The sequence below is a fragment of the Cinclus cinclus genome, chromosome Z (assembly GCF_963662255.1).
Source record: "Cinclus cinclus chromosome Z, bCinCin1.1, whole genome shotgun sequence".
In the NCBI taxonomy this organism is placed as follows: Eukaryota; Metazoa; Chordata; class Aves; order Passeriformes; family Cinclidae; genus Cinclus; species Cinclus cinclus.
In genome coordinates this window covers 45,857,640-45,882,685 of record NC_085084.1, presented here as the reverse complement: position 1 = coordinate 45,882,685, position 25,046 = coordinate 45,857,640, and the positions used below count along the sequence as shown (strand labels likewise).

The following is a 25,046-nucleotide window of genomic DNA, read 5'->3' as shown; positions in this document are numbered from 1 at the left end:
CCTGCTCCTATGAACTACTGAATTCATAAAATCAAATATACAGAATAAATTAATATTTATTGGTCAAAGATCTTGAATGCACTTTTCTTTGTTGTTTGATTTTTGAGTACAGGAAGACTCAGTGTAGGATCAAAGAAGATAATTTTTGCCCAGGGCTCATGTTCTTTATTAGATCATCCAGTTCACAGAAAACATGCAAGAGAAATCTAGCCTGATTCATGTGAAGGTATCTACCATTGAATTAAAATGCCTCGCAGCAGCAGTTCACTGTTGAAAACCTTTGAGAGATGAGTGTACGTGTGTGTGTGTGTAACCTTGGCAAGCATTAGCCCATCAGTTGAGAATGTACCTCTACTGAGAAGCCATACCTCTTGGTGTTTTATTCAGGATCGTAACATGGAAATTATCTGTAAATATTTTTTCTGTATCAGTGCTACTCAGCTTCCTTAGAATTCCGCTAAACTGGGCAGTCTTCCCTGGCATTTTCCTCACACTCTCATCTTTCCTAGAATATACTTTTGTGAGAATTAGAGTTAGAGAACAAACACATTTCTTGTTGACATTATTAGGGAAAACTCACTACAAAAAACAAATACTTCCTTACCTTTTACAGCAGGAGTCTTCTTGTAAATAAATTCTCTGTATGACACAAACAAACGAAGAATATTACCACTGTAGCCGTGGCTTCTCCAGTGTCACAGGGCAGTAATGAAATGCATCCCTCGGTACTTTTTATTTGAAGTGGGGGTAACATAAATCCTTCATCATATCAAGGCTATTTTGAACAGAACCAGCAGCGAGATAAGATCATTTAATGAACTTTGCAGCCCCCTGCCTGAGATGACTGTGAAACACAGGCCCCCTTGAGACTATGCATCCCTCCCACACTGGCAGATACCTCAAAGAGCATGACTTGGCAACTGATGAGAATTTTCTTTAAAATGCCTGCTAGCATTATCCATTTTAATAATCTTCCTATGAAGCTCGAAAAATTCCACACTACTGTCTTAGCTGTAATGGAGGTTGAAATGGTGTGGCAAATCACACTTGGTTTTGCATTACAGGGCGTCTTAAAGAAGTATGTGGTACTTTGGTGTTGTTAATCTAAGGATGTGTGCATGATTATGACCTATCACAAAATCTGTTCTCTTCAAGGCAATTGCCATAGGAATTGTCTGTATGTTTAACTTTAGCTCATGGAATGCATTAAAGCAGCACTAGTTTTACCATTTGGACTTGTTATAAGTGTATTACAGATGAATGCTTATATCATTACATTTCATTTTCTGAGGAAAATGTTTTGTAGGTTTGGCTGATGACAGATGCATGCGCTTATCTCAGTTTTCATTAAATCCATCTACATTGCTAATATACCATATGTGATGCCGGCTTAAGTAGTTCTTATACAACTGCTGATTATTTCAACCTTCCCTTGTTGTAATTTTTCAGACCCAAAGTAGCAAAAGCAGCAGACATTAGATGGATAATTTCTATAGTTCATATTTGCTTATTTACTTTTTCTGCAGTTTCCTTCACAAAAGAAAAACCCTGTGCAAAACCTAGCAGCTACAGCCTTTCTCTGTAAAGGAAAATTCCAACTATTCCCCAAACCTGGTCAATACATTTAATTCCTTAGAAACAGTACCTATTAACTTTCTCCAGTGTGTCATTCCACCTCATATCATATGAGAACACAGAAATCAACTTGTCCCTCCACCCATGTGGCAACAATGACAATGTGGTCTCAGAGTTTTAGGACCTTTATACATATGTGGTATTGGAAAAAGAAAACAGCAACATATCACAGGTAAAGCTGATGGTTCTGTTTTAGGAAAAATAGATCAAATTCTGTCTGGCTTTAGAAATAACAAATAAAATCTGCTAGGTGAATATTAAAATAATATAGTATTATAAAAAGAAGTTGAAGCCCAGACTTGATAGAGAAGTGGCGATAACCACCATAGCGCTGCAGAGCACAGAATGGCTTCCATTTGACTCAGAACTTCGGTAACATTCCCTTCTTACTAAACACATCTTGCTAAATTTGCAAGGAATTTGAGGATTTGTTTTGCTTCTAATGTTATAATGTAGTCAATACCCTCCATAAACATTTGCAAAGATCGAATCTCAGGAGGGAACTTCAGTGTCCAGGCTTCATCAAACCAGAACATGTATTTCTGGTCAGATATTCTCTAGAAGCAATGACATTTGTGCAGTTTAGGTGCCCTATGTGAAGGACAGCCAAATGTGATAAGACATTGCACATGCTCTGGTCATCTGCAGTAGATTAGGTACGTTGTTTATTATACTTGCTGACTGTATTTACAATGAACATTTAATCTGTGCATTCACAGTGACCTCTTGTGCAAGACAAATGGCGCATCCAGAAATCCTGGACAGAGCTAGTACTCTGATAGGCTACCCATATATGAAAAAAGTTCAAGTGACAGGTGATTGGAAAAAACATAGATGACTCTCAAAAGTAGGGCAGATTTTATATGCAGCCTGAAAGCTATTCAGGCTGTTTGTGCACCTCAGCCCTTGTTTACATCATAAGCAAATCTCAGAGCTGCTTACCAGAAACTGCTTGTACAGCTCTCATCTCTAGTTTGCAAAAGTTCTTGTAAGCACCTGCCTAATGTTAGCAAAGTTCATAGAAGAATCTGCAAAATAATGGATGGAATGTAAACCTTTGGGGCACTTGAGGTGTTACTTATCTGCAGGAATCAAATACTGTCTTGATGTTCTGCCTGTGTGCTGTTGTTCATGTGTGGGAGAGTTGGAAATAAAAGTAGCAGTCAGGTCTTACTCTTGCAGAAGTAGTCCTGGTACATTTAGTTGGTATTTTGTCAGCCTGAACCCTTCACTCTGTGGATATTCTTAGACCTGATGCTAAAGGAGAAGAGGTGAAAGAAGACATTTCACAAAATCCTGACAATTAAGTAAACATTTCATGCTTCTTTTCTCTCTGATGCTAGAGGAAATAAAATCTGGAAAGGCAAGTTTTTAAGCAGATACTGTACCATGTTTTTTGGGGTAACTTCCTTCGGTATTCACTCTTCACCTGGTATTCACATCCTTCTTGTTCTGGATTGACACAATGGCAGCTAGACAGTTGTGAAGAGGGATTTTTGTCACTACTGGACTATCTCCTTGTTGGTCCAGGAGCAGCACAGGTCACAGCAGTTTTAGCAGCTCTCTCCAAACTTCCCAAATTCCAGAACAGAGCAGATTACTTAGATGGAGAGTAGGAGTCTGATCAGTTTAGGTGTCTATCTGTAGTGGCTGGACCCTATATGGATTCCAGATGATGCCTTGATAGGCACATCAAAGCCTGTCTGCCACTCTCTTTCACAAAAGGACAGGGGAGACAAAATATAATGAAGGTTCATGAGCTGAGATAAGGACTGGGAGAGATCACTTACCAAATAGCACCACAGGTAAAACAGACTCAGACTGGTGATATTAATTGAATTTATTACTCACAAAATCAGAGCAGGATAATGAGAAGTAAAGTAAACCTTAGAAACACCTTTCACCTACTCCTCCCTTCTTCATGAACTCTACTGCCTCCCCTCCAACAGCATGGGGAGATGGGGAGATGGGGAATGGGGGTTACAGTCAGTTTATCATGTGTTCGTGCCCCTGTTCAGGGAGAATAGTCCTACTCCTGCCCCAGAGTGAGGTCCCTACCACAGGAGAGAAATCTCCACAGACTTCTCCAATGTGAATCCCTCCAGTGGGAAATAGTCCTCCACAAACTGCTCCAACCTGGATCACATGGTGCTGTCTTCCAAGGACAGCCACAGGGTCACAGGTCCTATCAGAAAACCTGCTCCAGTCTGGGTTGCTCTCTCCACAGGTCTGCTAGGAGCCTGCCCCTCTCAGCCTGCCCCTCTCAGGCATCCACCTGTCCTGATGTGAGTCTCTTCCAAGGGCTGCAGGTGGATCTCTGTATCCCCATGGACCTCCATGGGCTGCAGGGACACAGCTGCCTCACCATGGGCTGTCTGCACCTGGGGCTGCAGGGGAATCTCAGCTCTGGTGCCTGGAGTAATTCCTCCTCTTCCTTCTGCACTGACCTCGGTGTCTGCAGAGTTGTTCTTACATACTCTCACTCTGCTCTTTTCTGGGGGCACTTTATCTGGTAAATATGTTATTCCAGAGGTGTTACTACCATTTCTAATTGGCCCAGCCTTGGCCAGGGGCACATTAATCTTTGAAACTGCTAGGCATTGGCTCTGTTGGGTACAGAATTTCTCATAGAAGCTGCCCTTGTATCCCTTGCTAATACTAAAACCTGGCCACACAAACCCAACACACTACCTTCCCAAGAAAGTGGATTGTTAACTGATTTTCATGATTCTGTAACTATTTGCAGTGTGAGGTTATTAGAACCTGCCTTGGAAAACCACCAGTAGTCCTTTAGCAGGCTTAGTACTTCAGAGTGAAAGAGCAGGGAAGATGATCCTTGATGAATTGTCCTGCAGCCAGTACCATGCCAGGGGTATGGTGTTTCCCTGTCCCCCTCTTGCACATGAATTGGTTTGAACCCTGCTATGTTGTGTTAGCATCTCTGAGAAATACATCTGGAGAAAGCACACCTGTTCAAAAGTTTTTAGCTCTGCCCTCAGGGTATGACGCTGAATGTTGGACTAAAAATTGTCATGACTGGATAACTGAAGGGGTCACTTCATGTCACTGATATCTCATTTTTCCTCTCTTGGGCCAAGCCTTGGATTGAATGGTCAGGACTTGTTTAAATAACACACACAAAAAAAACCCAAAACCAAAAACGGATTAAGTAGGAGTTGGAATTCCACTTCACATACAAGAACACCTTTTATCTAAATGGGACTTTTCCTCGAGTGCATTCTTAATGGTGTGTACATCACATCATCCATACCTATAACACATGATTGTTTTCTTTATAAATATCTCATAGAATAATCTCAAGGTCAGTAAAATACCAGACTGAAGAATTTACATGTTTTATTAGCTGAATGAAACTTCTGATGGGCACCAGTTACGTGAGACCTGAAACACTTACGAAGTCTGCTTAGTATTTATTGTAACCATGATATTGCCTTTGCACAATCAGAAAAATAAGGTATGTGAGATTCACTAGTAGCTTTTAATAAGTCTCTTATTAGTTGCCTGCCTGCTGCTTTTTCTTCTGTTTTTCCCAGGACTGTAAAATTTTCAAGCAGTTTAAATTGTATCAAACTGAAATTTAGATACTGGAACTGCTAAGATACACAGATGCTCCCAATGGAACTGTAATTAGCCTGGCTCTGTGCACTGCAGGGGATAATTTTGCTGCAAAGGAAGAAAAAGGCTGTCACCTGCTCTGTCCTAGAATTTCTAGGTGTTTGACATTACCTTCCAATCCAAACAAAATTCTATAGTGACCTGTCCAGAAAGGCTTCTATGATGTGTTGAATTTGCCTGCAATTTTGACATGGATGATTTTCCATCTTATTATGACACTGGAGTTAGGAACGAAATTGCTCTAGACACCCTCAGGCATCAATTTAATGAAAGAGGCTTTTGATACTCTCTTAAAATCAGCCAATGCAGATCTTGCTTCAGCACACATATTGTTTGAGCTGGGGTTGGGGTGTAAAAATCATGGAGAGAAACAATATCTCAGTGGAGTAAACACCATCTTAAGGGCTTTTAAAAAATAGCATTAGAGTTCATATACAGCCAAATTTTAGGTGCTTCAGATAGAAATAGTTGAATAGAACTGGAATAGAAATAGTTGGGTAGAACTGGAGCTGCTGGAGACATCAAACTTACTGCTAACAAATTAACAAAGGTCCACAGGGACTGTGCTATTGATATGAATGGGATGATGTCAAATACTTTGATGATAGGGAAGTAGAAATTTAGGGCAGTGTATTGATTGCATGACTTTTTATCTTCTTTTAATATCCCATAGACCTTAAATTGAGCATTCTGTATCTCTTATAGAGGCAAACACTACTTCAGTGTTTTCTCTATGGAAGCTCAAGTAATCTTTGGATGAGTTTGAACTATTTTACTTGAGAAGAAGATAAGGTAAGATAAGAAGAAGGATGATAGAGGCTTTTAAAAGTGATTTCCATGTTCATGGGCGAATCTGTGGCTGCAGTTTCTTTGCGAATACCTCAAGGATAGTACAGCGGTACCCTTGCTGTGCACCGGCTGAATCCCAGTTTTAATTCAACTCACACTCTACTTAGAACCAAGCACAGATGTATTTACTTTGCTTCTACCAATGTATCAGAGGGAAGGGATCTGTGTCTCAGGGCTTTACCATTGCTGCTTCTCGGCTCCAGTTAAGACTGTATCTGCATTAAAAAACAGACCAGACCCTGTTCCAGGTGGCCTGAGAGTTTAAACATGAATGTGGAGTCTGAGGGCCCACTCTGCCTTTTGTTTGCTTCCTGGAAAGAAATCTGATTTAACTCTTGCACTCAATCCAGAAATGAAAAGTAATTCAAATATGAAAGTCTATCATCAACGTGTTTCTTTTAAACACTGAGACTGAAAAAGACCATTAGCTCCCAGAACTTGCCATTATAAAAGTCTCTTGCTAATAGAGTCCTCACTGGGAAAAGATTGCTGGCAAGATTACAAAGGCACCAGTTATACATCAAGTAAAACCTAAATCACGGCAGATAAAGATCATGTAACTACATGAGAGTGAGGAGAGGCCTGGGCCATTACACAGTAACACACTTTGGCAACCACAGCACTGCAGAAGTTCTGCTTCTTTAATTGCCAAGACCTGCTATGTCACCCTCTTGGAGACACAGATCTGTCATCTGTGAAACAGCCAACTTTAAGGAGGGGTGAAAGCCAATAAAAATGTTGGGGGGGGGGGTTTGTCTTTTCCTTTGCATTAATGTATATAGCTAAAACAAACTAGATTGAAACTAGATGAAAAATAATTTTAACTGTGACTGCTATGGCAAATTAGACCATTTAGGCCGCTTCCTAAGTGTGGATTTGAATGCCTAATATTTTGTATCAGAAGTTGAACCTTCTGTTCATAGCTGTTGAAAGGAGACCACAGTAACTTTAAATTCAACAAAAAAATGATATGTTGCATCAGCTATGAACATTTTTGTGAACATGAACAGAATAAATTCCTTGTCTGTTGTATACATAGGTATTGATGATAAAAGTTTTTAAATGTTTAATGTGTCAGACATGTCAATCAAATTCATATAAGAACCTATTATATCCCTAGTGATTACTTGAAAAACTTGCACAGAATGCATTTTTCAAAGTCTTTAACTTGAAGACAAAATTTCTTCAGTACAAGCTTGACCTAAGCTAAAGTTCTTATAGAGCTGGTGACTAGAAATAATCTCTCTTTCCAGGAATTGAGTACAAGACTGAATATTAGGAAATTCTTCAGACCCATGTCAGTGTGTAGGTGTGTTCTCAGAGCATATCCCCAAACTACCCAGCTCTGCTCCCTGGACCATCATCTTGTCTCCCTTCTTTGTGTACACAGAAGTGTTAGTGGAGAGGTGGTGGTGGTGGTCACTAAATTTCCTGTTCCTGGCCTGTGCTTGTATCCCTCTTGTGTTAACTGCTACTTTCCAGTTGAGCAACTTGTCGTCTCCAAAGCATAGATTAATGGGTTTTGATGGATGAAGCACACAGTTCAGATATGGGGAAAGCTACCCAAGAGGTGACCCAAGAATAACTTTGATAGAAGAGACTTGTCTCTTTTATTAATCTAACTGCAAGTCTGGATTAATCCAATCTTGCTGGGACTGGCATGACTGGCAAATGGGTAACAGTGGATGAGGAGACTGCTGGGGTACTCAACAAAAATTTTGCCTCAGTTTTCAGTGGCCACCTCTCTTCCTACACCTCTGCCACCAGTGGACTTCAAGACAGGGACTGTAGGATCAAAGTCCTTCCCAGTGTAAGTAAAGCTCTGGTTCATGGCCACCTGAGGAACCTGAATGTACATTAGTTTTTGGGACCTCACATGATGTATCCCTGAAAATCCCTGACGGAATTGCTGATGTAGCCACTAAGAAACTCTCCTTGATATTTGAAAGTTGTGTCAGTCTGGTGGAGTTCCAGGTAACTGGAAGAAGGGAGGCAATGCACCTGGTCTTTGAAATAGGTAGAAAGGAAGATGCTGGAACCTATTGACCTGTCAGCATCACCTCTGTGTCTGGGAAGATCATGGAACAGATCGTCCTAGAAGCTGTGCTTAGGCACATGGAGAATGGAGAGGTTATTCAAGACAACTAGCATGACTTTACCAAGGGCAAGTCTTCCTGACTGACCCAGTGGCCCTTTGTGATGGAGTCAGTACCTCAGTGGACAAGGGAAGGGTCATAACTACCTTAATACCTTTTTAGTAGGATCCATGTTGGGTTTAGTGGACTTCCTGTTGTGGAAGAACAAGAGGTAAGTAATGGTTTGTAATGGAAAGACAGTATATTCAAACTAAATACAGGAAGAATATTTTTATGATGAAGCTAGTGAAACAGCGGAACAGATTGCCCAAGTACATGGTAGATGACCTGTCCCTGGAAACATTCAAGGTGATGCTGGACAGGGCTCTGAGCAACCTGATCTAGTGGAAGGTGTCACTGCTTACGGCAAGGACATAGGATTAGATGGTTTTGAACACCCCTTCCAAGACAAAGTATTCTAAGATTCTGTGATTCCATCTCATGATAGAGCATAAGGACAACCTTCTGCTAGGTTTGCAGAATAATTGACAACTTCATTAAACGAACCAGCAAAATTAGGAACCTCTAAGTATTTAAGAGTTATTTATGTCTGAAACAAGACCTATCAGCAGCAGGAGGAAATATACTTTTTGTTTTCCACCTGTATTTATACATTTTTTGTCTTGAAGGAAAGATTATTCTTGTCAGTATTTGTGTCCTTGTCACTTCTGATCAGGATAACACAGTACCTGTGGGGCTTCACCACTCAGCAAATATGTTTGCTGTACTACTTCATGTTCAAAGCAAGTATGTTTTTATTTTTTTCTCTCTCTCTAGTCCTTCCTATAGGCTAACTGCTCAAAGTTTTCTAGCTATTATGTCATATATGTACATAGAAATTTGCCATATCAATAATTTCTGGGAAAATGCCTATTTTAATGGGATGAGAAAACATGACCCTACTGGACTGTGCTATATATAAGTTGCCTTCTGGCTGTGAAGACCATTAATGCTGTACATTTGCTATACATGTCTTTCAAGTAGATGTCAGGCATCTGAGTCAGTCACTGACTTTCTTGTCAGAGAGTTTCCTCATGGATGAAGGCCCTGGATGATTGTAGAAGTTCCTAGTGGAAGTGCATTAACTTGAGTCCTTTAGACTAGTAGGGTGAAAACAAGAAAGTGCGGAAATCTCTAAGATGTCCTTAAATGAAGGTTGCTTTCCTGTTGCATCTATCCTCTTATCAAATTGGGCCACAAGCTGTGTTGATATTCCTGGGACCTTGGAATCAACAACCAGAACACACATTGGGAAGTCATGAGTGCTTATCAGCTCGGAAAATGAAAAGCCATGTGGGCCAAGGAGACTGTTGATGAAGAGGCAAAAAATCCCTCTTACGTGCTGGTATTAAGGTAACTTTGTAAACCAATGACCCTATAAAAGAGATAGGCCTGAAATAGTAACCTCCTTCAGTATAAAGTAAGCCCCATGAAATCAGTACCAATGATTCCTCTGATCCTGACAAGAAGGCTGCCAGTGCCAAGAGTGCAGCTTGAATCCCTTGATACTCCCCCATTTGACTTCGTACTCAAAATCTTGTGTAGGCAGCTGGGAGACACCTGTGATTCTCATCACAAAACCAGATCTTGTTTATGTTCATCCTTTGTAGGTGTTTTTCAATAGTCCTGCCACTACTTTGAGACTTATATTTTTAAGAGTTTAAGAGAGTTCACCATTTATTTTCAAGGACATTGAGCTCTTTGGGGAATTTAATAGGCAGTACCTCCTATTCACAGTGATGAACTCCTATTACATATCTGCAAAGTGACTACTCTTGCATGACCAATTCCTCCTTTTCTGCCATGGTTTTGCCATTATCTGGGGATGAAGTTACCTACCAAGAGCTGAGTTCGTGTCCTTGAGCAGCTTCTCTAGCTACATCAGGTGATTACATGGACCAAAGCAAAAAACCATGAAGTAATAAAAAATAAAAAATGACACATGTTAGTGATTCCTTCTGAAAGTAACACAGGCCCTATTCCCTGTGACTTCACCTCTATACCTATAATATATTCCTGTGTGTTTTGTACATACCTCAGCATTTTTAGGCCTCTCAAAATAAGAAGATGCTTCAGAATTTCACCACATGCTCTATGTACCAGGTACATATTAAGAAACTGGCCTCTCCTTTCCAGATTTATCTTTGGAATTAATTTCTAGGCTTGTGGTCACCACAACCACTCATTCAAGGAGAAATTTGGGGTGATCTTTTAACCAGGTTACTAAAAAATTGTTAGAAACTATATTAGTTGTTGATTCTGGGTTGTTATTCCTTCCTGAAATGCAAACGCTGGTGGAGAACAAAAAGGGGGCCAAAGAAATGTCCTGCAAGCCATTCTTTGGGGAAACATAGGCTCTTCAACCAAAACGAATCCATCCTACCCACTATCTCTAAAACAATCCGTTGCAATTTTCAGCCATAACTGCAAAATTCCTTTCTGTTATGTTACTTTTTTTTGTTGGATTAAGGATGAGAAGTACCATTTTCCAGGCTTAGAAATACATTACTGCTCATGCATTTTTTCTTTCCTAAATTACCTCTTAAACTTGACCTTAAAAGAAGAGTTACTCAAATTTCTTGTTTGATCAACTCTTAGAGCCAGTTCTTTGACTCTTAGACCTGATCTTTGCCTACTTTATCTTCAGGCTGTTCCTGAAACTCAGCTGCCTTGGCTCTTCTTGGTGCCCTTTCTTTATAGAAGGAGTAGAAATCACATCTTGGATCTTTTGATTTTAATCTGAATCTGTAGGAGAGGGCAGGCTCTGTGGGAGATGATCCTTCACAGACTTGTGAACATGTCAGCTCCATGTGACAGCTAGAAACATTTTGGGCAGAAAGCACGTTCACATATCAAAATTGAAGATCAGTTGACTACACTGTTTGGAAATAAATGGGTAGCACTTGTGGGATATATGTGGCTTTGCAGGTAGACTGTGGCAAGGAGAGAACAAATAGGTAGTGAGGCAGTATTACAGCAATATGTGAAAGATTCTTAGAGAAATAGATAAAAATGTATAGGTTTTTGTGACATCTTCTTTTAAATGGGTGCACAGGTGTGGTGTTAGCCTAACTGTACCCTTAAAAATATTGTGTGAAGTTGGAAAATGGACATCCAGCAGTCTTTTCATAGGCTCACTAAAAGAAAGTTCACCACCCAGAGCATCATACAATTTTCCCTCACCTTAATAATTCTGAGATTTGAGATATAACTGACATACTAGTCTTTTTTATTCTTAATTCCTGAAAGTGTTATCACAGGCAGAGCTATTTATTCATGGCTTTTATAAGGTTAAAGCAACCCTTTAGTTTGCCTAGCAGCAATTCTCATCAGTATTCAGGAGCAGAAAGATACAGTAAAAGAGACCAGGCAAGTCTATATGGCAGTGCCTGTTTCAGTGTATTTTGAATTATTAAAGAAATATTTTTATTATATCTAAAATAATCGCATATGCATAATATCAAGGCCAGTGCCTGAGAGTGTTAAAGAAAAACAATGAATGCCACAGATAACTAATTTATCTCTCAGGGATATTACTTCACACACTGACACATTTTTCTCTTTATCATCAATATATAAGACTGAGTTCTGTGAAGAGCTTTAATTACGCTATCATCATGTACTTATTTATGGTGTCTCCAATGATGTTCTCAAAATACAATCATCTTATCTTTTTTTCTACCTCCACTCTATAAAATATCCCAAGACCTGAATATTTTATAAACAAATATTTTCAAGCCTATTTTATGTGTTTATCTTGAAAAGCTGTCAAACTTTAATTGCCAGCAACGGGGGGGGGGGGGGGGGGGGGGGGGGGGGGAGAAACATATACTCTTGAAAAGTAACAAGTCCCTGTTACTTCTTTTCATCTGGCTATCTGATAAAATTCCTCTAAAATTAGTATTCAGCACCTCAGAATCCATGCACACAGAGCTGGTATAATTTGTCTTTCTGACACACTTAACCCAGCAAGTGGGTTCCTTAGTCTCTTTGATAGAACAGTAAGATTAAAGGCAATTATTTCACCTTCTCCAAGACTTTGCACAGTGATACAAGAATAACTACTCATCCCTGCAGTAGGTCAGATCAAGCTTATTCACTTGCTGCAAGTTTGATTTGACATGAGTAGAATGGTGGTATGAAAACCACTTGAAAAATTATATATGATTTCCCATAACTTTTATAAATGTTGACTGTGAAAACATTTATATAATTGCTCCTTTTACCAGTCCAAGTTTTTTTGTTTTTCTTAATTCCCCAGAAAAAGCTGTCTTTCATGGATCCTATTTCAAGAACAGACTTTGCTAAGTGTTGACAATATGCTCAACCTTAGCTCATACAGAGAGAGATGCATGATTAGTAGCCAAAGCAACAGATAATAGCAGCTTTATCTTTTGAAAATTACATTTTAGAAATTCTCACCTTGCATTCAAATACTTGCTATGGTTTGCTTTGGGAATGTTAGTTTTTATCAGTACTGTGAGGCTCAGGAATTCAGTCATTAGTGCTATATTCAGTTCCAGACTTGTATCTGACTTCCAAGTTTAAGAGTCAGTGTTATTAACTTTTAATGATGCCATCTCCTGGTGACTGGTGCCTGATGTTGTTATTGAGGAGAAGCGCAGAGGAGATGGAAAATAAACAGTAAAACCAACAGGACTGATGAAAACATGACTGAAGTGGGAGTGTGTGCACACTAAGGATTTTTCCTTGGCGTAGGGAGCCAGACTGCAGTGGCAGATACTTTGTTAACTATCTGAAAATAATCCATTAGTGTGTGAGCTGCTGAGGATAGGTTTGTTCTTCCTGTGCACTTGTACAGTGCACAGCACAGAAGAACGTCAGCCTTGGTCAGGGCTTGTAGACACACTAGAGGCTACACACTGCAAATAATATAGCTGTGTTTTAACACAATTATGTTGATTGTAATTAATGTACATGGCTTTTAAAGTTACTGATTGCAATGAATCAGTCCACACCTCCTACCTAATAATGCCTCAACTTCTTGCCTTGTTTTCTTCAGTATTTCTCTTTCTTCACTTGTGGAGCCCCCATTGATTGTCTGCTCCGGAGCTGCCCTCATTTGCTGGACACATGTGTACACACACACACAAACACACACACACACACACCCCAACATGCATGCCACAGTTCCGGGTAGACTTTTAACAAGCAGCCTTTCTGCAAGTAGTAAATTAATCTAAGTTCTTAACACTAATGTTAACACTGGCATGTTTGTCTCCTGTTGAAGGCTACACTGCCTGCCCTGAGGTATACTTCTGTGTAAAACAGTGAAAACGGCTCTGCCAGTTCAATAAACTTATGGGTTTGAGTATCTTCCCTTGTGATGCTCTGGGGGAAAGAGTTGCTCATAATTCTTGTTTTCATAATTAACTGAATTTGCTATATTTTTCCTTGCAGTGTCTATTTTTATATCTTAAATCATGCCTGCCTATTTTTTTCCTGAAACTTCTACACATTTCAGTATCATCTACAAAGAGAAGGTGACAAAATGCTATGTAATATTCCATTAGTGGTGTCACTACTGTCAAGTAAATAATAATCTTTTCCTCTTGTTCCCATGTGATTTTGTACTGCTTAGATACTATAATGGAAATTCAGGAGCAGATTTTCTGCCCACTGGTGTTTATCTTTTACATTGTCTCTGCATGTTGATTTCTTCTTTTGAAACTATTTCTAACTAACTAAACTCTTAATATTAAAGCAGTGATTACATAACCAGTTTTGGCTTGTCTGACTGTGGGCTCCACTTCACTTTTGCTGCATGTCTCTGCTACATCACTCTGTCAGCAAAGATGGTCTATCTGGGAATTAGGCCAATAGAATGAGAAAAGAACATTTTGGACTGGTGAATGGACCTATTTGACTGTGGATGATATCAGTACAAAGAAGACAATAGACACATGCCTCTGAGGTCTTCTTGTCTACTCAAACTATGTGAGAAAGCTGCAACATTTAGCATATATACTTGACTTCTGGAATTCATATTTGCTATTTAGTTTTACCTCCATGGATGATTTCCTGTTCTAGTTGTTGGACCAGAGTTTGGCCTCCATATATTCTAGCAATATTTAAGTTTTACAGCTGTTTTTGGTTAGCATAGCTAATGACAGGCATATAATTTGTGCTCAGATAAAAGAAGAACACAGTTAGGAATGTACTTATTAATGTGGTATAAGCTCTGTGAAGAACAGCAGAAGGCAGACACATAGCAGGGAGGATGCTTCTATATTACTTATTTCCACTAAAGACTCATGTTAAAAACGAGAAGAAATTTCTGTCTCTGTTACCAAAATACATCATAAATGTTATTGGCATGATTTAGCAAACCAACACCAGCCTGACAGACAGAAAAACAGAGTTCAATCCATTTTAACATCATGTGGTCTCCATAGCATATGTTCAAAGCTAATTAAGGTGTACAGGCACTTGGTTTTCCAGGAGAGATTTCCTTCTTGTGCAAGAAGTAACTTCAATGCTGGTGCTGTATTAAACAAATCTGAGGTGAGGAAACATAATGCTGGGAAGAACAAGACTGATATGTAAATATGGGACCTGGCAAGTCTGGTAATCTTTTGTCTTTTTAAAAAAGTTTTTGGTCCAAGAAACACCCTCTAAAAGACTTAATGTACAGAGTCAGGTGGGAAGGTTCTTTGACACCAGTTTTTCCTTTTGATCCCAACTCTGCTTGTTCTGCATAAAGATGCTCTTGCAAATATTGTCTTTTCAGCACTGTAGCACTTCTTTATCTTTAATTATTTTTTCTCCTGATACTCCTTTTCATACTTTTTGAAAGAATGTGATATTGGTGATTCAAAACCATGAACAGCAATTTTCCCACAAAACTTTCTATGATTTGACAAGAGCTTTTATGTCAGCACAGGAGAGAGAACTATCTGGGGTTTTTTGTGTATATATATATGAGATTTATTCTTGCTTATAACCTTTTGTGATGACTTATAAGTAGGATGGATCACATGAATATTTTTGTTTATTGGGAAGATCCAAACAACTTATCATAGAGTACAGGCAAAAAAGCTAAATTGCTGGTAAGAGATGCAGGATGCTATGTGTCATGCCTACAATGGAATTTAATGTTCAACACTCTTGCTGTCCAGTGACAGAAAACTCTGGGCAGAGAGGTTGAAAATGACTGTCATAGTCCTGCCAGACCCAGTCCTTTGATTTGGACTTCACAGGTTGTATGTCTATTTCTTCTCACAGAAAGCCAGTGAAAAGTGACAAGCTATGCCCCTGAAAAAGTATGAAGCTCAGAGAAGTATCTCAGCTGTCAGAGACAGAGATCTGAGTCCTTGGGACCAGCAGCTGGAGGCTTAGCTGGGCAGTGTACTTTCTTTAACTGTAATGCCAGTGCCTTTCTGGCTGTTTGCTTTTTGAGATTTTACCAGTTCTTCTGTCCTCATAGTATATTCCCAACATTTCATCTGAATGTTATCAAAACAATATCTGAACTGAAGCCTCACAGTTTATAATCCATACAAATTGTAGTTTTGTAAAGATGTGGTTGGGATGCAGCAGATGAAGACAGCTGCTAATGAAGGCTATTTTTGTACCAGCACATACCTGAAGACAAATGCTAAACCCAACATGCATAAAGGCATCTGGTTTTATTCCAGTGACATATGGCAGCTTCATTACCTTATCAAGAAGTCACTCTCAGAGCAGCATAAGCCAAGGGCAAGGTCAATCAGCCAAATGTGGAGGGAATTACAGGTTTTAATATCTTCTCTAACCAAGAAGGTGTTTTGCAATCACAAGAAGCACTGACAAAGCTGGGTAGTTTTACAGAGGGCAAGTGTACAGCTGGTGTGCTGTTGTTAAGTTTCCCATGCTTGTACATGACTGTGCTGTAAAAGATGAGGCAGACAGTGAATTACAGGTGATGATAACTGGGTAGCTAGATAGGCCTCCATGGGATATACACCTATACCTTTGGACAACGCTCCTAAACATATGATTTAACTTTTAGGTTCTCCTGTGTGGATACAGGAACAGGACTTGATGACCTTTGTGGGTATCTTCCAACACAGGATATTCTATGATTATGTGATTCTAATTCACAGGGCTGCTCAACACCTGAGCCAGCCTGCTGTATTATATTACCCTTCCAATTTATGGAAGACAAAACATAAAGTTGCTGTATATTTGCTCAGGTGTATGAAATTTGTGGATGTAATGATCCAGATGCATAGCCTGACACCGTGAGAGTCAATGAAAGATGAATAGCAGAATACAACCTTAGCAAGCTCAAATATGCTGATTAAAAACAGAAAGGAACCCCCAAATAACTCTGGATAAACAAATGTGAGAAATTACTTCTAACTCTGTTTTGGCTGGTTTCTTCTCTAGGTGAGAGAAGGCTATTGGCACCTATAGGTACCATTAACACTTCTCAGGGGCAACAGAAGTCCCGTATCTCCTTGATGGAAATAAAGTCATCTAAAGAGATAACCATCAGATACTCAGAGAGACACATAAGTGATACTTCCTCAGTACTTGGTAAGTCAGCTTTTACAGGTTTGTGTGTGCACCCTGGTGCACTACACGGCCTTACGCAAAATGAACCTCGTCCTTTAAATGGGCAGTGTGTTTAGGGCAGATGGCATCATCCCCCTGCAGATCTGTGCCTAGCAGCAGACCTCCAGCTCCAGGGCTCTGGGCTGCAGAAACGACAGCCTCTCCACCACATTCTTCCACAATCTGGGCTCTTATCAGCTGTGGCATGCCCCTAGGAGTGACGAGGCTAGAGAAGTTGCAAGGGTGAAGCCACTGAGGCCAGCTGCAGGCTGCACCATTTGTTTTAGTTCTGGAGTCAGCTGAGAGGAGGAAAAGATCTAGGACACTGGGGCCCTGTAGATCATCTGATAAATACTTCTCTTAGAGGGTCTTCCCCCTGCCCAAATGTGGCTGAATATAGAGGAGGCACATGCATGAACTTGCAGTGACAGATGTCTACTTTACTGGGGTGTGCCATGTTTGACAGAGTGGTCTGTGAGTTAGCATGAGGCTGAAGAGTAAGCATTGCTGTTTGCTATAAACAAACCTTAGCAAACTGCCTGTAATTGCACTGTTATAAGGTTGGCCAGGCCTAGATGGTAATAGGGGACGAAAATAATGCTTTCTTTTATCTGTTCTTGCAAACAGCTGGAGAGAGATAAAAGCAGAGACAGTTTTAACCTAAGCAAAGATTGTGACTCTGTGCTTTCCTTTGTTCTTCAGTGCTTTCTGTTTTCCTCCCTCTAAATTACATTTTTATTTGCAAATGAGACTATGCATGGAACAGCTTCTGCATGTTTTTTCTTTTCCCCCTCTTCTTGTTTTTCTTTAACTTAAGGAGGTATGTTTTTCTTCTAACTTGATTCCTGTGGCTGCCTCTGCTTCAGAAGTATGCGAGGAACACAGACTGAACTTCCTTCTGCCTATTCCTCACCAACTTCCAGAGCTCTGACACAATGACAACATGAATATCACCCACAACTAACTGACACGGTGAGAGTAATTTTGTCGTGGTATAGTTGATACAAAAACATCCTGAAGCAGAATGTTCAGATTTTCCAGTATCAGAGTGCAATGGGATAAGATAGAGAGAAAGAAACTGTTCTTTTAAAATCAAAAAAACAAAAACCTTTTGGTTTTTCATCCAGAGAAATTTTTCTAATTCTGGCATTCAGAGTTAGTAACAAATTGCACTGACATAGTTAAAACTACTTATCAATCGAAGTTCCCCATGCAATGCTTTGAGACTGTGGCAACAGAACTGTGCATCTAATCTGATGCCCTGTACTAATGTTTTGGTATAACAGGAAAATATTTATTTGCTAGACATTTCAGTTGCTTTAATTCTGCAAATCAAGACCAACCCTATAATGAATAGACTCATCAGGGTGTCTCTTGTAAAACCTGTATTAAAACACTTTTTTCTTTTTTTAATTTCAATCTTTAATGGCTCTGTATATTTTCTATAGGGATAAAAAATAAATATTATTTGAGATGTATTTTTACTGTAGTATGTATTTTCCTTTAAAAAGTTAAGATGTTTTGAAGTACATTACAAGCTGTATTGCCTACAGACTTCTCAGGTGTGCTTTATGGCAAGCCAAGATGATTTCACAATGGCATTTCTGAAATTTCAGCCTCTTAAATAAAGGCACAACTTTTCCTCCAGCTGTACTCTTTGATATTTAAATATCCTAAGATGGTCTGTGGAAACAGAAACTGATGGGCACAGACCAGTTTGTGTGAAATAATGGGAAAAGGACCAGTTCTAGTCGAGTGTGAGAAGCCTTGTCTCTAGCACAGCTCTTGAGTTTGGAAAGGAGTAGAATGAATACTTGCGGAACTTAACACAAATACATTTTTACACAATGACGCCCTCTAAAAGCCTGATCCTGAGTAGTCATAAATTTAAAGGCAGGCACTATATTGTTGGTATTAAATAATTTTATGCTTAAGAACTGGATTGTCTTGATTTTCAGCATCAAATAAACAGAAAATTTTAAGAAATATACTGAATTTTAAAAATATATTAAGAATTTTCTTCATTATTAATGCATTTTTCACCAATAAAATTATAAATCTGATTGCTTCTATTAGGTGCCTCCACTTTAAAAGCATGAAGATACATTTTAAGTTTATCTTTGCATTTTTTTTCAAAACAAACCTGTTTCTGTTTACAAACTTGCATTAAAATGCACTTACATATTCAAACATTTTGTATTTTCCAGCCTAGATATACTATTTTTAAAATTATATATTAATCAAGACAACTTTGCTATAGAAAAAGTTAAACAAAGTTGCTCTTTGCTGTCATTTTAAGCATGAGACCCTCACACTTCTAGGATATGAAGTATGAAGTAAACCCCCAAAAGACAAATAACCATCACTTATGTGTCCTTAATAGAGTATGACTCCTGCCATACAGATTTTGCATATATACAATTTTGCTGAAATAAATAAGAATAAAAACTGTAAGACTATGTAACTTTTATATTTTTCTATATTAGGACTTGAAAGATGTCTGCTCTTAAACCCCTCCTTATGCTGACAAGTTTCTATTTTGTCACTCTACCCTATGCTTTTATTACAAGATAAAGTATAATGGCAAATGGTAGATAAGAATTTTCAAGTTTAAATAAAGTTAAACATAAAATTTTCAGAAATGAAACCAGTTTTATTTGCTAAAAGAGTTGTACTGTGTACAAAAGAAATTACCATAATTTACAATACTTCAGGCATAGAATATTGGGGGAGTTTTTCTTCCACTGGAAGAGCAGTATTTTGGAAATAAAGAATCGTTAGAATCAGACATTGATAGCAGTATTAATATAATAATATAATAATAAATACTTCACATTCATATAATCTGAATTTATAATAATCCAGGTATTTCATCATTAACTAATATATTTTAATCTGCCTCCAACATGCAGGTAACACAGTCTTCTGTAGCTCATAGAAGAAATTGTATGATTCATTGTATGGTGAGGGTTATACCAACCCTGAGTATTTCCCCTCGTCCAGTTTCACAGCTGCTGGCTAGCAGAACTCCAGGAGGATGATGAGCAGGCAAATGACTGAAAACACTGTTTGCTGTGATCTTGAGCCATTAGAATACAGTCTGATAATTTCCTCTGTTTCCGATTTAAGGTCTTAAAAGAAATAAAATCAAGGAAATAAAATGGTTAATGAGTAAATATGTAAATTTGAAAACATAAGGATTTTCAACAGGAAAGTCCCCTGACATCTCACAGGTACTTAAGTTAAAGGTATCAGCTGTTAAAGCCAATCAAAGGGACTATTCTCAGAGGAGAGATGTAAATAGATGTCCCATCAATGATCGTTTGAGGAGCAACTGATAACACTTATCAGCTCTTGCAGGCATTAATCTCAGAATAATCAAAAGTAAATACCAAGCAAAAGCATGAGGAAGAACTTCTGAAGAGGTAAGCACTCTAGCCTGAATGTCGGCTTTTAACCCTTGCTTTAACAAGCGACTTAGAATTTTGCAAAACCAGAGAAACCATACCCTCATGTATGTGAAAGCCACAGAGTCCCTGGTCAGAGAATTATCCACTGAGACCTTTACTGTCTTTATTAAGCTGACCTCAAGAGTAGTAAGCAGTAGACTGCTTTCACAGAGCATGGGGAGACCCATTATATCTTTTGCTCCTGTAATGAGGAACACTAGGGCTGATTCAAAAGGTGAACATGTAAAGAGTTTAATGAGCAAGCTGTGTGCCACATATAACAGAAATACAGAATACAGAAAACTTCAAGGAAAAAGTGGTTCTGATGGATTTTTTTTTTCCCTAGGGTGACAAATGTAGGAATGTCACCTTTCTAATGTTTTGATTTACATCTGAGTTGGTGCTACAGCTCAGAAGTCACAGCTTCAAGGCACTGCTACTTAGGTAGGAATCTGGTCAGGAAACAAGAGACTGCTTGGGGTGCAAATGAATCATGAAATCCTTAAGGTCTGTTGTTTTCTTATTCTGCCAAGTAGTGATGTTGGCACAATTGAAGGAAAGCACAAGATAGGATTGAGATATTATGGCTGGAAAGGACAAGAATATTTTGCACTGATTTTGCCACTGAAGAGAAAACATTACTAAATCCTTATCAGTGCTCAAGAGTATTGAGAACAGTCTGGATTAGTCAGTTCTCCATGGAAAATAATAATAGTATAGCAATTCTTCAAATCTTCTTTAAATGCTAGTTAATGCACTGTTTCCAAAAATATTCAACCATTTATTCAGGGAATTTCACAGGCTGATATAGAAAGACTTGACTGAAAATGATACAGTGCTTTTGAGGAGACTAGGTGGCATTACTTTACATTGATCAGGATACTGGCTACATAATTTTTTTGTGTGGATTGTGTTCAGTTTTAAAACTCATGAAAGAATATCCTGAAGATTGAGATACAGATCTTACAAAAATATTTAGATTAGTTTTGTGTAATTTATGTATGATGATTGATTATTCTGTGTGTTAAGTAGACACAACTTCTTCCTCTAGTGTAATACCAGTTTCTGCTTCTAGCACACCAGTATACACTACTGTTTTTTCTCTTTATTAAGAAACATGTTTATGTGCTTGGATTTAGTTTAGTTGTAGAAATTGTTATGGTTAAGTGGGAAGTAACAAATGTACAGATTTTGCAGAGCAGAGAAGTATCTAACCTCTGTAATCTTCAATGGTGGGAATTTTCCTACTGTATGGAATTATGAACATCTGAAAGTGTGTTATGTGATGTACTGTACAGTCAGTGCTTTTTACTGTCTCACTAATGCATTCTCTGAAGCAAAGCCACCCACTGTAGAAGTCCAACTAGTGCCCATCCAGCATCCTCTGAGTACTCCACCAATGCAGAAGGCAATTCTGTCACCCACGGGAGAAAAATGTTTGATTTAATGCCACTTCCTTACCACAGCTTTTGTGCATTACTTCTGAGAGGCAGTGCAGTGTACCATAGCCACACCGACAAAGCCAGCAGCCCTTCAGCACCCAGACGCCGTGGCTAATGCTGCCGCAGTTTCTGTCAAGGACAAGGGAGAGAGACAGACATTTGCTACAACCCTGACCCTAACACAGAAAATAACCACCCAGAGTACCCCACCCATTTCCTCCGATTTTGGTCTGTATTTTTTTACCCTTGCCGCTCATCATGTTCACAGTATCTGCCAGTGAAGTGCTTCTGGCAGGCACAGAAGGTCCCCAGGATACAAGTTCCTCCATTCTGGCAGCATCGTCTGTTCAGTTTTTTACCTGCAAGACAATATTACAGAGGTTAACAAGCATCCCAGGGGCTCTGAACCTCACCTTTTCCTCACTTGTTCTCTCAGATCTCTCAGTTCCCAAAGTCTCTTAAGGATATCTAGTTTTATTGTCTTTAGAGACAATAAAATTATATGCCTGTTAGGAGTGTTTGTTCAGTTAAACCCAGTTTGTTTAGTTAAGGATTAGAAACAAGCTACTAGGGATTACAGGCTGTTGAAGAAGCAACGCCTGGCAAATTCTGTGGCAGCATGTGTTCGAGTGAAATATTTCACTTTGACAGATGCACGTTTCAATCACACTAAGAAACAGCATTTTTACTGGCAAGCGATGCTTATTTTTGAATAAAGAGGTTTTGTTACTGGGAAGTTATTTGGTTTTGAGGCGGGGGAAATGCTCCGTTAAGCCTTTTTCAGAGCCCTGGGATTGAACACCAATCTAAAATTTTATATGTATAGGAGGAGACAGAATATGTTGGGGTTTTTTTTGTATTTCCCCCCCCCCCCCCCCCCCCCCCCCCCGTGTTAGTACTGTTGCTTTCAGGCAGCTCAAACCTTTTTTTGTAAAATTAACATTTTTATTGTCATGAAATACCGTGAATTTTAAAAAAGGAACAGAAGTTACAAAATTTCACAGATGCTCTTGTAAACACAAAGGGCCAAACACTTCTTAATTCTTAGTATCTTTTCCTGTTTTTACGTAACATATTTTGCAACTGAGAGATCTTCAGTTCTACTTTAAATTTTTAGTACCATTTACTAAAGGTATAATTTAAATGGGTGGCCACAGAACACCAACAGGCTGGAATCTTCCAGGGCAATAGTTAAAAGCATTACTCTGTCATACTTTTAAAAAGTAATTTTATGTTACTGTTAAAAAAAAATAAAAGTTACCTACTCTCTGTAATTCCAGTGAAAGGTACAAAAGAGCTGGAACTCGGTTGCTTTCTACTTTCATAACTCTGATTCATGTCACTGACAACATTTATAAAGGTCCCTTCGCTCTTGGGCTGCTGCTTTTGTGCCGTGGCATTGAGACTTTTCACATCTTCTTTATATCCTTCTCTTTCAGGACCTTGACAAGAAGTGCAAATATGTAAGGGAAGAGTAGTTAGTAATGAAGAAATGTACACTGTGAATATAGAAGAAAAACACGGCGGGGCAGGGAGAAACATGAAATTTCCCTTACCTTTTTCTGAATGAACAGCCTGCCAGACCAGAGTCACAGTGAAAAGGACTCTGGAAAAAAAAAATAAAAAAGATAAAAAAATCAAACCAGAAAAAAATTTGTGCTCATAAGACACTAACACTAAAACGAGTGGTGAGTATGTGAACTTTTAAAAGGAATAGGCATCCCTGGCTAGAGAAGGTCCCCGGCATCACAAGCAAACTTACCTAACATGATATCCCCGGTACATTTTCCTGCAGCCTGAAATAGCCGCGAGGTCCTCCGGGAGAGCCTGAGCAGAAGGAAGATGTCCAGAGCCCTTGTACTTCAGGCTGTTGCATGCGGCAGTCCTCACACGGCAGACACAGATGGGAAGAGAACGCGGGACTGAAGAAACTCTCCTCCTGCTGCCCGGCTTACAGCCAGGCTTAGTCGCCCCCCGTTCCGCTGGCCGAGCCCTCGCCGGGCTCCAGGAACATCCCCAGGGGACTCCCTGGCCAGCTCCCGATTTACATGCACTGCTGAAGGGTGGAGCAAGGTGAGGGCATCTGCTGCTGGGGGGAGACTTAAGCGCCCATGAGCCCAACAAAAAGCCCAAGGCAGGAAGATCTCAGGTCCAGTGTGTTTCTCAAGACAGAAAACTTTGTTTCACCATATACTGCATAGGAAAAACAAACAAATGTTCTACAGAGCAACGATGAATATATCATAAACTGAAGCAGGTATACACAGTGAGGGTTAAAAAGCCTCAGCTCTGCCTACATGCCTTGTCACTGCCAGGGCTTTGCACCAGGGATCTGCTTTATGAGATTCTACTACTTTGCAGAAGAGAACTTTAAAACCTGCTTTAGAGATTTCTACTAAAAATACTGGGAAAAGCAGTACAAGGTCCTTGAGTAAGGATTGCTGTCTCACCAGCATTGTTAATAACATTTTGAAACATTTTCTGAAATTTTTACTGTTAGTAAAATTAGGCCTGTTAGTGGGTATTCCTAGTCTGAGTTTATGCAGTATCAGCAGATACCTAGATATTATTTACGTGTGTGTACTGAAATGGGCTAGGACCACTCACATGGCTTTGGTATGGCTCAGTACCATGAGCAGAAAGACCTGCAGCTGGGCAGTGCTAAAAAAGCAGCTCTGAGCAGGCTTCTCTCATCACATTCCCACATTTTGTACCATTGTGTGCAAGTGGCCTTTACTTAAGTTATGGTAGGAAACTGCAGCAATACAACTTGTTTTGTTTTGGAGGCACATATAGAAGAGGGATGTTTTCACCGTGTCACTGCAAACCAAACTAGTACAAGTTTCACCTTGGCTAGATACAAGATCACATCAGAAGTATGGATCAGACCCTCACTGAAGAAATGGCTGCACTGACTAAAGACATTATTATCCCTTGTTTCTAAGTCCCTGTGGCTGTCATATGTCAGATTTGCCCCATCTGAACTAATGGTTTGGAAGCTGTGATAACTTCTCATCCAATTTGGTACAAAGGCTGGCTTAATTTACAAAGACAGCTGTCCTAATTAAAGCCAACCCTCTTGGCACTAAAGCAGATGGAGAGTGTTTTGAAGACATGTTCTCTTACACAACTGTACACAGCATGGGTAACAAGCAAGAGAAGTTAGAAATTATTAGTTAGAAAACTATAGCATAATTGCTATCATGGAAACACTGAGAAAAGTCATATAACTGGAGCACTGCAACCAAGAGCTACAAAATATTCAGAAGCCCTTTATCTCTAGATTGGAGATACCTGGTTCTGATGGATGGACAGTGAGATAGATGGATAAGGAATTACCT

At 39.3% G+C, this 25,046-nt stretch overlaps 1 protein-coding gene across 1 annotated transcript; it reads right to left on the bottom strand.

The window, feature by feature from the left end:
• Nucleotides 1-19,832: 19,832 nt before the first annotated feature.
• LOC134056779 (cryptic protein-like) lies at nucleotides 19,833-23,581 on the bottom strand. The gene is given in 7 exon segments (XM_062513664.1): nucleotides 19,833-19,945; nucleotides 21,725-21,834; nucleotides 21,950-22,064; nucleotides 22,971-23,147; nucleotides 23,262-23,311; nucleotides 23,468-23,562; nucleotides 23,564-23,581. Coding segments are annotated over 7 exon segments (678 nt in total).
• Nucleotides 23,582-25,046: the final 1,465 nt, after the last annotated feature.